At 41.2% G+C, this 13410-nt stretch overlaps 1 protein-coding gene across 2 annotated transcripts in view; it reads right to left on the bottom strand.

Annotated features, from left to right (window-relative positions):
- Nucleotides 1-13410, bottom strand: part of TRAK1 (trafficking kinesin protein 1) — a 110472-nt gene that overhangs the window by 16853 nt on the left and 80209 nt on the right. For both annotated transcript variants that reach the window (XM_032237536.1, XM_032237537.1), the window contains exon 12: nucleotides 12683-12898. In XM_032237536.1, the coding sequence (XP_032093427.1) occupies nucleotides 12683-12898 (216 nt within the window). The remainder of the gene's footprint in view (nucleotides 1-12682; nucleotides 12899-13410) is intronic.

Here is a 13410-nt window from a genome sequence, read left to right as displayed (position 1 = left end):
CTGTGCAGAAGGTCTGGAGGGTGGTGAGGGTACGAATCTCCATGGGGAGATCGTTCCAAAGGGTCGGAGCTACTACTGAAAAGGCTCTCCTCTGCGTAGTTGCCAGTCGACACTGACTGGCGGATGGAACTCGGAGGAGGCCTAATCTGTGTGATCTAATAGGTCGCAAGGAGGTAACTGGCAGGAGGCGGTCTCTCAAGTACCCAGATCCACTACCATGGAGGGCTTTATGGGTGGTAAGTAGCATCTTGAAGCGCACCCGGAGATCAACAGGTAGCCAGCGCAGCTCGCGGAGGATAGGTGTTATGTGGGCGAACCGAGGTGCACCCACAATCACTCGCGCGGCCGCATTCTGTACTAGCTGAAGTCGCCGGATGCTCTTCAAGGGCAGCCCCATGTAGAGCACGTTGCAGTATTCCAGCCTAGAGGTCACAAGGGCACGAGTGACTGTTGTGAGAGCCTCCCGATTCAGGTAGGGTCGCAACTGGCGCACCAGGCGAACCTGGGCAAATGCCCCCCTGGTCACAGCCAACAGATGATGATCAAAGGTCAGCTGTGGGTCCAGGAGGACTCCCAAGTTGCGAACCCTGTCTGAGGGGTATAATATTTGGCCCCCCAGCCTGAGTGATGGAACACTAGCCAAATTATTGGGAGGGAAACACAACAGCCACTCGGTCTTTTCTGGGTTGAATACAAGCTTGTTAGCCCTCATCCAGTCCCTAACGGCTTCAAGACCCCGGTTCATCACGTCCACCGCTTCATTGAGTTGGCACGGGGCGGACAGATACAACTGGGTATCGTCCGCGTATTCGTGGTATCTTATCCCGTGCCTCCGAATGATCTCGCCCAGCGGTTTCATGTAGATGTTAAATAGTAGGGGGGATAAGACCGACCCCTGCAGCACCCCATATGTTAGGGGCCTAGGGGTCGATCTCTGCCCCCCAATCAACACCGACTGCGACCTGTCCGAGAGGTAGGAGGAGAACCACCATAAGACAGTGCCTCCCACCCCCACCTCCCGCAGTCGTCGCAGAAGGATACCATGGTCAATGGTATCGAAAGCCGCCGAGAGGTCAAGGAGAACCAAGATGGAGGCATGGCCTCCATCCCTGGCTCTCCAGAGATCATCGGTCAATGCGACCAAAGCGGTTTCTGTGCTGTAACCCGGCCTGAAGCCGGACTGGAATGGGTCAAGATAACTGGCTTCCTCCAAGGACCGCTGGAGCTGGGAGGCCACCACCTTCTCAACAACCTTCCCAACAAAGGGGAGGTTGGAGACTGGGCGATAATTGTTAACAACGGCTGGATCCAAAGATGGTTTCTTCAGGAGGGGTCTCACCACCGCTGCTTTAAGTGCGGAGGGGAAGATCCCCTCCCGAAGGGAGGCGGTGACAACCACCTGGATCCAGCCCCGTGTCACCTCTCCGCTGTTGGCAACCAGCCAGGAGGGACACGGGTCCAGTACACAAGTGGAGGCACTCACAGCTCTCATGGCCTTGTCCACGTCCCCGGGGGCAACATCCTGAAACTCAACCCAGCGATGGTCTGCCAAATTGTCCTCCTGTGCCTCGGCTGGATCTGCAAAGGTGGAGTCCAAGTCCGATCGAAACCGAGCAACTTTGTCCGCTAAGAACTGGACATAGTCTTCAGCCCTACCCTGCAAGGGGTCCCCCGTATCCCTCCTATTTAGGAGGGAACGGGTTATCCTAAACAGGGCGGCTGTGCGAGACTCAGCAGACGCAACCAAGGTGGCAATATACGATCTTTTTGCTGTCCTAAGTGCCCTGATGTACTCCTTGGTGCAAGTTGTTAAGAGTGCTCGGCTCGATTCGGATTTATCGGACCTCCATAGGTGCTCTAGGCGTCTCCTCCGGCGCTTCCTCTCCCGGAGCTCCTCGGTAAACCAAGGGGGCCTCCGGGATCCGCCACCTCGGAGCGGCCGTAGTGGCGCAATCCGGTCAAGGGACTCCGATGCTGCCGAGTGCCAGGCAGCAACCAGAGTCTCCACCGGACTGTGGGCGAGAGTGTCAGGAATAACCCCAAGCTCCGTCTGGAACCTCAAGGGGTCCATAAGTCGCCTGGGGCGGAACCACCTGGTCGGTTCCTCCTCCCTACAGTGGGGGTTTGGTCTCCGGAAGTCAAGCCTCAGTAGGCAGTGGTCTGACCACGACAGGGGTATGATCTCATTACCCCTCAGACCAAGATCACAAGTCCACTGCTCTGAGAGGAATACGAGGTCAAGCATGTGACCCACTGAGTGGGTTGGGCCCCGAATTACCTGGGTCAAGCCCATGGCTGTCATGGAAGCCATGAACTCCTGCGCCCCGTCAGAGTGTTCACCGAGCGAAGGCAAATTGAAATCCCCCAGTACCATAAGCCTGGGGAACTCAATTGCCAGCTCGGCTACCGACTCGAGGAGCGAGGGGAGGGCTGCAGCAACGCTGTTGGGAGGCAGGTACGTTAACAGCAAACCCACTTGACCCATGAGGTCCAACTTCACCAGCAGGGACTCACACCTGACAAGCTCTGGAGCAGGGATCCTACGAGGTGCTAAAGACTCCCGGATAACAATAGCCACACCCCCACCCCTTCCCTGGGCTCTCGGCTGATGAAGCACCTGAAATCCTTCTGGGGACATCTCTACGAGGGGGACTCCTCCCTCCAGGCCCAGCCAGGTTTCAGTAATACATGCCAGGTCTGCCCTCTCGTCTAAAATTAAGTCCCGGACGAGGGGAGCCTTGTGAACTATAGACCTGGCATTTAGCGACAGCAGCCTGAGACCAGGGTCCTGATTACTTGCGCCATCTGGCCTTGGAGTGGGACTCATAGGGCCGGAAGGAGGGATCTCTATGACGTAGCGAGCCCTCCTTCCCCGGTAATGGCCAGCCCTAAAGTCCCCGCCATATCTGCCCCTCCCTGTTACGACCGTGATGCTCCGGCCCACTCCCGTGACCGTGGCTCCCTCAACCACCCCTGTGGCTCCCGCATCCCCCGACAGGCCCTCCGAATCAAACATACTCATTTATCCACTCAAGCAGCCCCCACGTAATATTTATTTATTAATAGGAGTTTCAAGTACAAATCCATTCAGACCACAGAAAGTCTGTTCTTTTCTCTGATTTGATCTAACAACTTTTCCTAGCTGTTTATGTTGAATATGGAAATGAAACAAGATGGCTTGGAGCCTGTACAGAAACTTTGTATTAATGTGCCAACCTCAAGCTTGTAAGATTGCTATTGTTTCAAACCCCCCTTAAAATCTACTTCTCTAACAAGCTGTATGCTTTCCTGTCCGAAGGTTGTTGCTTCACTCGGCCCGGAAGGCACTTTAAAAAGTAAAACACACACACACACGCACACAATAAAAACAAATTACAATTACATTACAAATAAATTGAATTCCTCCCCCCTGCCCCGTCCCTCTGACCCACATACCTTCCAGCTGCGCCAAAATTTCAGATTTGGTCTAGCCAGGCTCCAGGGCCAGGCAGGCTAGGATAGTGGCTCCTAGAGCCACCACGTGCCCTCTGCAGGAAGAGGCCCGAGAACTATGGGCCTCATTTGCATACTATTTTTTTTGTTTTTTAACCCTTGCGTAACTGTTAAAAGGCGAAAAATTCCTTAGGCAAAGGAGGCCCATAGTTCTCTGGCCTCCCCCTACAATTAGCACTAAGCAGACTCCAAGTCACTGTGACTTGGACTCTGGTAGCAACTAGCTTGGCTTTAATTATTTTAAAAAAATCTTTAAAATTCTTTCTTTTTCTTCAGGAAACTGGTGAGGCCCTGCCTCCCCTGCCTCTAATGAGCGCACGTCCCTGTTTAAAATATCATTAGGAAAGACAACAATATCATGCTAAATTGCCCCAATACTAAGCAATCCAAATATCTATTTGAACTTATTGCTACATTATTGGAAGTATTACATGGGGACAAAGAAGTGATAAATGCTAATTCTGCAAGAAGTAAATATAATACTTTAATCTATATTAGCAAATTTATTTTATGGGTAAGATATAATTAACTCTTAACAAAAATGTGCAATACCTAGAACTCATATATTTCAATTTCTTTTACACTGATCCAGGCAAATATATTCCATCACTTTGATTCAGTAATGGATCCAGACAATAAAAAATTTTAAGATACAAAAATAATAGTACAGAGTGGTACTTAAATGTCTATGAACATTTTTGAATTTGTAATAATTCTGTGTAAATATGACCTCAAACATAATCATTTTTCCAAGCAAATCCTAAAACTAGATAAGGAGAACTCAATTAACAAGTGAGTCAAAAACATTATATTTGTTCTTCGATTTATTGAGGAAAATGATCCAAAGCTATATATTTGTATGTGACAAAACTGTGAACTTTTCCTTTCAGTAACTGGTGTGCTGTTCTTGGGCAGTGTTCACATCAATTAAATGTTTCTGATACCTGTTGATCAATCCTACATATGAGCTTGCAGGAATCTGAGCCCATTCCTCCTTTCAGAGCAGCTTCAAATTAGGGATGTTGATGGGCTTCCCCACAAGAACTGCTCATTTCAATTCCTCATACATTTCTCTAGGACTAAGGTCTTTAATTTATCATTCCAAAATACTAACTTTCCTCTGCTTTAACCATTCTTTGTCTTTGGAGATTCCCAATTATCTAGGCCATGGTTGCCCCAAAGGTGCTTTTTCAATAGGCAACTGGACTTCCTTGTTTTTCTTTAAAGACGTTTCACTTCTCATCCAACAAGCTTGATGATATTGTTCTAAATTACACAGATGGGTTAAAGTTCTTATGCTGGAATGCAGAATTAGCCTTTTGCCAAAGAGAATTATTCCAGTAGCCTTCAGGCTTATTCACATGGTCTTTTGCAAACTACAGTTGGGCATCAATGATCTTTTATGGAGAGTAGTGGCCTTCTTCTTGCAACCATGGCATGCATACTATTGCTGTTCAGTGTTCTTCTTATGCTATTCTCATCAACACTGACATTCTCCATGTAAAAGAAGCCTTTAGTTCATTAGAACTTCCTGAGATTCTTTGAGAACAAATATTTTATACCATTACTTTGGAGAAGGTAACTACCAGATTGAATTGCCTCCATTTGTACACAATCTGGCTGACAGTGGGCTGGTCAAGTTTAAACCCTTTAGAAATAGTATTATAATATTTTCTAATCTGGTAGACATTAATAGCTGTTTTTCAGATGTCCTTAGATATTTCCTTTGTTCAAGCTATGAAACACTTCTAAATATCTATTATGATGTAAGAGTTTAACAGAGAATTTCCAGAATTCTCTTCTTAAATAAAGAGGACCTACTACACTCATACCTGATTATCATCCTTTGATTGAAAGAACTGACTATAATTTCCCCTTTAAATGAATTGATAATCTAGAGGTTCACATACCTTTGTCATATAGCTTTGGATCATTTTTATGTATTATTTTTGTATCCAGCATAATTATTATGGATCCACTATTGCCCATCTGCAGCATTTATTTTTCACCTCCATCTAAAACACAAACAAAACACCTGCTGCTGTACCAGATGGCAATTAAATCAATCAATTAATAAAACTATCTGAATAGCTGAATATAAGATAAATATCTTATTTTGTGGTATTGCAACAAAACAGATTATAGACCCATACAAAATCCAAATTTGTATTTATAAATTGCTATAGGATGCAACTGTACAATGCAAAGCTAAGCAGACCATAAAGTATGTCATCTTCAACAAGTCATCTAAATTTTAAAATTGTATATATTCTCATGTTACAATGAAAAAATTATATATTTCGCCAAACTGGAAAGAAATGAGAGGTGCTGAAAAGAATATAATGTAATTTATTATGTTCCTGAAAAGCATCTCTACAAGGTTTGGAAATCATCCAGAAGAAAATAGAAAGCAGTAGGAGACAACCAAGACTCAGTAAACATCTGTTTTTTTTCTCCCAACATGTGTTCTTCTTTGTGAAACTCTTTGGCAGAGCCAATATTGAATGCAAGAAACCTTTTTTTTTCACAAGAATATATTTTGGGATTCAAGCTGGTGCTTTCTTACAGTTGAGTGAATCATGCAAGCTTGTAAAGGTAGCCCTCAATTTAAAACTATTTATTTAACAGCTGTTTCAGATATGAGGCTACTGGAAAAATGACATGATCACTTCTTGCAGTTGTGACTATTGCAGTGTCCACATGATCCTATGATCAAAATTCAGGAGCTTGGCAACTGGCATATATTTTCAAAGTTATTCATTTCTGTTCTGCCTTTATTATTTTTACAAATTCAAGACAGTGAACATATCCAACATACCTTCCTCCTCCTATTTTCCTCACAACAAATCTGTTGAGTTGGGCTGAGAGATAATGATGGCCCAAACTCACCCAACTGGCTTTCATGGAGATGGCAGGACTTGAACTCTCACTTTGTCGTGTCACAGAATCATTGATTGCTATTTGAAACCTTCCCAGGTTCCGACAAGAAAAAATCAATGGGGAAAGCCGGATTCATTTTATAACCAAATGATTCACTTAATAACCATAAGATTGGCTTATTAACCATGACAAAAGAAAGATAACCCTGGTGACTAACAATCCTCAATCCATTATAGCTATATTGAAAATAAAAACCACCAGTTAAAAATCTACCAAACTCCAGCCAACATGCCATGATAATTTTATATCGTAGCGACCCCCCACCCTTTTGGGCAGTAGGGACCAGTTCTATGGAGAGAGAGTTTTTCCTAGACCCAAGGGGATGTGGTTTTGCTTCACTTGGCACAGTACCGGTCCACAGACCCGGGGTTGGGGTCCCCTGCTATATCACACCACAGGAACTGGGCTCAACCCTGCACTTAGAGGAATAGCTAGGTCAGACATGTCAAACACAAGGCCCACAATGTGGTTTGATCTAGCCTGTAGAGCTGTCCTGGAGACAAGAGGCTGGTCCTTGCTGCCTCAGCCCTACCCCATCTCCTTGTACACAGGAGGCAGCGAGTGCACAGGGGTTGGTGTCCCAGTGAAAGGGAAGCACTTATTATGCGGTCAGTCTCTGGGGCAAGATGGTCACAGGGGATACCTGTGTGCTCGACACCTCCTGTGCATGTGCCCAGGGGCAGGGACAAGGTGACAGGGGCGGCCCCTTGCTGTCTCCAGGGTGGCCCCATGGACCAGATTTAACCACTGTCTCTTACTGTCTCCAGATCTGCTTTGCTGGGAGGGGGCATCAGAATGGAAAAAGCCAATGATGTCTGGAATTGAGAGAACATCTCCTTTGGCATGCTGTGAACACACACCATTCCAGGCTTGGAGACTTTTATCTGCATCTGATCTTACAAACTACCAATCATGCCTGGGCTTTAGGATTTGTTTAACAATCATAGTTGTTGCTTAATGATATTGCAAAAAAGCTTGTAAAATCAGATTAGTCATGTGACTGGTCTATTTATGATCATGACATAAAAACATTATGCACAGGTTCTATTATGGTCATAAGTCGAGGCATAGTTCTTATTATTATTTCATACTGTTTTATTGCTACAAACTGAGCTACATCATTCTTTCAAATTATATTGCTTTAAAGTTCTAATTTATTTTAATGTAATTAGTATAACTTTTATGAGTGCAAATCTCTAAAAAAACCAAAACCATAAGCATTGCATAGAATGAGGATAATATACAACTGCTAAGTAGGACACAGAAAAATGAAGTGGATACAAGAAAAATAAGGATAGATTCTGACCCTATCAAACACATTTATGAATATTGGGGAATGAAGGATTATTAAGGAAAATGGATGTGCCTGGGTAAATTGCAAGCAGACACAAAAAATGAAAAGCATCTCCTCTTGTGATAATAGAACAAGAACAAGGAAGCAAATATGGGAAAGGGAACATGTTTTTGTCAACATTACTCTTTCTGTTTTCAGTATCATAGATTGTTTAATCATGCCAATTTTTCACTTCTGACATATGACATACTTTATAGATAGCCCCTTGGTTGCAAAGCAATTCATAAAGTGAAAATGCCATGCATCCATCAACAGTCATAGAAGCAATCCAAAATTAAGTACAACTGCATAGTCATCATGATTGCAGAGATTAAAAATCTTGAATACATTATTATGATTAAACATATACAAGAAACCTTTTGTGATTGTTTACTCTTATGATGTGACTACATTCTAAAATATTTTTTATCCATGACAGGATATATATAATAACCTGGTGTCTTAGTACAACTACAAAATCTTTTTAAATTTACAGAGCGACTGAGAAAAGTACATGCTTATTGTGGCTATTTCCTGTAAAACTGGCAGCCAAACAAACATATAATGAAGATAATTATGTGAAAAGAGTTATTGCATATGAAATAGGGAAAGTTTTAAAAAGTGTTAATATAACAAGGTGGCTCAAAATAAAAAAAAATATTCCATTTCTGTGATATACTATTCTGCATTTTTCAATGACTCACTACTACAGTATCAATGTTCCAAAAATTATTTATATCACCTTAAAAACTCATGCTGCTGCTACTTCAGGGATTAGTGTAAACAATGACATTCAAGGGTTATGGCAATCATGACTCTCTTTGCAAGTGTAACCAGGTTAAAATATTTGAGAAAATTTCAAATTACTCAATAATGGAAAGAGACTATATGGAGAGAAAAGCTAAATTTAAAAGAAAAAGAGTAGTTCAGTGTTAGATGACAAATAATAGCCGAATAAAGGAATATGAAAATTTTAGATTACACAATTATTCAAATGGATAAAAGTTTGCACCTATCTCCATGTCTGCATTATCCATTTCATAATTTTTCTTACACTAAGGAATTATATTAGCAGAAACCTGTTGCAGTAAACAAAGTAGACCCAGCTCATTATTATTAATATACAAGATAGGAAAAGGCTGCTAAAAGTAGCAATTGAACCTAGTGGGTGAGTTTTCTTGACTATGAAAGAGAAATAATTTTTTAACATCTAGAAAGACTAATCCTGCAAAGATACCACTTAGAGAAATATGGCAGCATCTTCTAGTAATCAGCTTTTCATATGGCTGCAGTATTCTCTGTCAGGAAACTGTGAGTGGCCTGTAAGTGATCACTATCACCAACAATTCAAAAATAAAAAGAATGTCAGGTTTTAATTCCAATATGAACTCCAACAAATACTCAACAGTTATTTGGTCCAACATATAAAAAAGATAATTATGTGATCGACAATAAGGTTTTGCTATTATTTATTTTGAAAAAAAAATCTAAGTGTATGTTGAAAGTACTGTCCTTTTCTCCAGCTACCAAATGATTTCTCAAACTACTTTCTTTTGCTGAAAATATCAGTGCTGTTAAATAAAAAATAAAATAATCTCTTCTTTCATTCACTTATCAAAGATTGACCGGAAGTTACCAAAATACAATTATAGCAAATACATTTTTTTTAGATTTCAGTAAGAATTTCCCATTCCATAACTGCATTTTCATAAGAGTTCTCAATTCTATGTATGAAATGTAAAATGTAAAGAGCCAAAAGAACACCTATGAAAATGATTTTCATTATTACATTTGCAGAAATACAGCTTGAAATACAGCTCTTGAATGGTAACCAATCAGAATTAGGAACATGTTATATCCAGTGTTGAAAAAGGTTTTACTTCAGATTACTTATTTTAAAAGAAAACTGGGATCTGTTTCAATTACCAGACATAGGACTCTACAGCCATGACAAAAATATAATATGATGCAAACCATATCCTTTCATATACAGTACTGGATCCAGAAGTACTGCAAAAGTCACAGGTTGTGTGTTATACTTTTGATTCATAATTTGTCTTTGTATCCTTTTGCAGTCAACAAAAAAAAAAAACAACAGATCTCTATTTACTGGATCAGGAGATTTTTCAAATAGGATATCAGAACATGGGCTAATGTAAATCAGAAGACAGAATGATGCAGAATTTGAAATGCTGCAATATTTTAAATTGTATCAATTAACTCAAATATCATACAGCATTACCCCAATTCCCAAGTCATCAAGCACTTACACAGGTAATTGTCCATGTATTGGGTTTTATGGATCACATAGTAAAATCTCAATCAATACTGGGTGGGTTTTTCCCCCAGTCATAAAGTAGCCTAAGCAATGAGACAACAAGGAGGCTGAGCAATGAAGTAAGAAGAAGCATTCTCTGTTTCATTTCTGTTTAGGTTGCGGGGTCAACAACCTCTGGAGCCACATGTGGCTCTTTCATCCCTCTGCTGCAGCTCCGTCGCTCAAAATATGTGTCACAACCGCCAATGTGCGACACCCGCATTGGAACATTGGGAAATAACTACTTTTAGAAAGCTCATTTGAGAACGTTTAAAAACAATATATACCTTTGAGCTTGGTGTCTTTAGCATTCTTTTTTTTATCAATGTGCAAAGATTTTTGGGGAAAAACCCAGGTGTTCAGCTATGTTGCCTTTTCATTTGCTACATTTGGTAAAATTAAGGCAACACACTGGACTACATAATTTCTTGTGAATTCTAGCAACATAATTAATCCATATCCTTCAGATAATCTTGCTTAGCATACAGAAAATGAATAAAAATTCTAACTACACACAGACACAGAAACAGACACACACAGACAGACACACACACACACACACATATACAGGGGCCAGAGAGAATGCCGTTAAAGCAACATCTGACAGCTCAGCATCATTCCCTGGGGACAAGCAGCCCAAGTGGTGTGTGATAGCTAAGTCTCCATCGATTAACATGTCTGAAGCAAAAACGACAGAGCTAATTACAGGTGGGAGGCAGGTGGATGGCCTATCACTTGCACAATGGCCAAATTGATTAATGATGGATAAAGGCAAATATCTCTTCAATGGTAGTTTCTACACTCTGGTGATATTAGCAGAGGATAACAAAAGCTAAGTGGGTAATTATTTTAAGTTCCAGGGATCATGATTTCTGTCTCTTCTTTTATAGCTACAACTGGAATTCGTATTTTTAGATAGTTCAATATATATATATGGACCAAAAACCAGTAATAGGCAGCAAAAATATACCATATTTGTTTGAGTATGACATGCACTCCCCCCCCTAAAATAAGCTGAAAATATGGGTATATCGTATACTCCCAATATAGGTTTTTTAAAGCTTTTTTTTTAAAGCTTTTTTTCACCCCTAATGAGGTGCTAACATGTGAAGTGATCTTCATTTCAGGCAAAGCACAGAAGATCACTTCACTTGTTAGCACCTCATTAGGGCTGAAAAAAAGCTTCAAATATTTTTACTGCAACATACTATTGGAAAAATTTCCCGGTTAGTTCCAGCTGGAAGAAGCTGAGGACAAAAGATTTGAAGACTGCCTTAAGAGGTACTTCTTTTGTCCAGTTTCTATTTTTGGGAGATAATCATCTCAAGGCCAAGGCAGAGAGTTCCTGTGGCTACATGATTTCTATTATTTTAGGGATAATCCCTTTAAAGGCAAGGCAGGGATTTTTCCTATCGGCTGAGTTTTCTCAATGGTTTCCTTCAGGTAAGCGCTGGGCTGGTTTGTTGTTTCAGCTTTGTTACATTTTTACAGGTGTGAAGTGCTTTTGGCTGAATGGCCAGACATCTAGTTAAGCTTATTAAGAGTTTCCCCGGCCACCTGGGGAAAGAAAAACAGTGGCAAAAAGTGTCTTTTATTATAGTATTGTTTGCTTGCTTTTCTGGTGTTATGGGAATAAAAATGAATATCCAGTAGGCAGAATCCCCCCCCCCCCATTTTCCTCCCCAAAAACTAAGGTACATCCTATACTCATGTGCGTCTTATACTCCAAAAAATATGGTAAATATAATGATTCAATCATTTGGCCTTATTTTTTCCATAGCTCATAGCTAGATATTAATAGGAAAGAACTGACATATAAAGTCTTAGCAGTTTACACCTTTTTGCTCCTCCATGGTCCAAATGACTTGGATGTTGATCCCTGTAGAGTTTTGTATCATTCTGGGTTTTTTAATACCAAGCCTTCTAGCCTCAGTCTCTCCTACAGTTATTAAAATAGTCTTTAAAAACTTACACCATTTAAGCCAGTATGCAATTTTATCCTTAAGAATCAAAGTGGTTGATTTCAAGGACCACTTATTACAGATAACAATGCTGAAATTCTGCCATTCACTCTCAATTACTTTGTCTTTAGATAAACATTAAATAATAATCTTAGAATATAACCATTACAACACAAATCCCAAAAGAATGGCAATATGCAAACTGTACCCTACTCATGCAAACTTGGAACCAAAAGAACTGGCTTCTTTTTTCTGAGAACCCCAATGGATTGCATCCTTTTAACAGCCTTCTCTCATCAAATTGAAGAATAGGGATTATGCACTTCTTTTGGGTTGTACCCCCGCTCCTCCAGTAATAGTTAGAAATCCTATTTCAGAAACTGGCTAATGTTAATTCTTGTGTACACTGTTGTGAAGTTAAACATGAAGCAACATTATGGATGCTGCTCTGGAGAGGTGTAAGAATGGCCCAGTTATCAACATCCTGCAAACATGGCAGTTGTGCTGGACTTAATGAGGTTCCCTCACCAGACCCCTCATCATCAGTTGCAGGTTCATGCATCTCCTCTGGGAAAGCCTGAGAGTGATTTGGGTAATTCTTGCTGTCTGAAACAGTCACTGGTGCCTGACACCTCTCACCTGAGGTCTCTGCATGCTGAATCGGTGTCGAGGTAGTTAAGCCTTTGTATGTAATTTCACCTGACTCATCTTCTTCAAAATCATTAAGGCAATACACTTCATCCAGATCAAGATCAAGAGTGCGGAAGCCCTTAGTAACAACCCCAGGCCTTGGATCAAGGATGCCTCCTAGATGAGGCTGAGCAAGCTGTTGCCAATGATGCAGTGTGGCAGAACCTTGGAAGACAATAGAACAAACAGGTCAGTATAGAAATTTGAATTATGAACTTACTGCTTATAATCCTCATTATATGTAGTTATATCTTAATTGCTGATGAAGCATCAAAACAACTGTTCTGCAAGAAATCATCATTTGATAGATTCAGTTTGCAAGTATCAAACATTGTTTTACATCATTTTTGTTACTAGGGACAAAATAGAAGTAGTGTTTTTGAGAAGGCATAATTCTGATTAAGACAAGTCAGTTTGGTGTACTAGTTAAGGTACCAGGCTAGAAACTAGGAGATAGTGAGTTCCACAAATTCAGCTGGGTGAATTTGGTCCAATCGCTATAACTCTAGGAAGCAGGGAATGGTAATCCACTTCTGAAATCTTGCCAAACAACCTGCAGGGATTTGTTCAGGCAATCATCAGGAGACAAGACTGTCTTGAAGGCATAAACTAGCTCCCTCAGACCAAATTCGCAATGTATCCTTTATTTGTTTGCTTGTTCAATTGACCATCTCAAT

Source organism: Thamnophis elegans, chromosome Z, assembly GCF_009769535.1.
Source record: "Thamnophis elegans isolate rThaEle1 chromosome Z, rThaEle1.pri, whole genome shotgun sequence".
In the NCBI taxonomy this organism is placed as follows: domain Eukaryota; kingdom Metazoa; phylum Chordata; class Lepidosauria; order Squamata; family Colubridae; genus Thamnophis; species Thamnophis elegans.
Note: the sequence above shows the minus strand (reverse complement) of the source record. Positions and strands in the feature narration are given on the sequence as shown.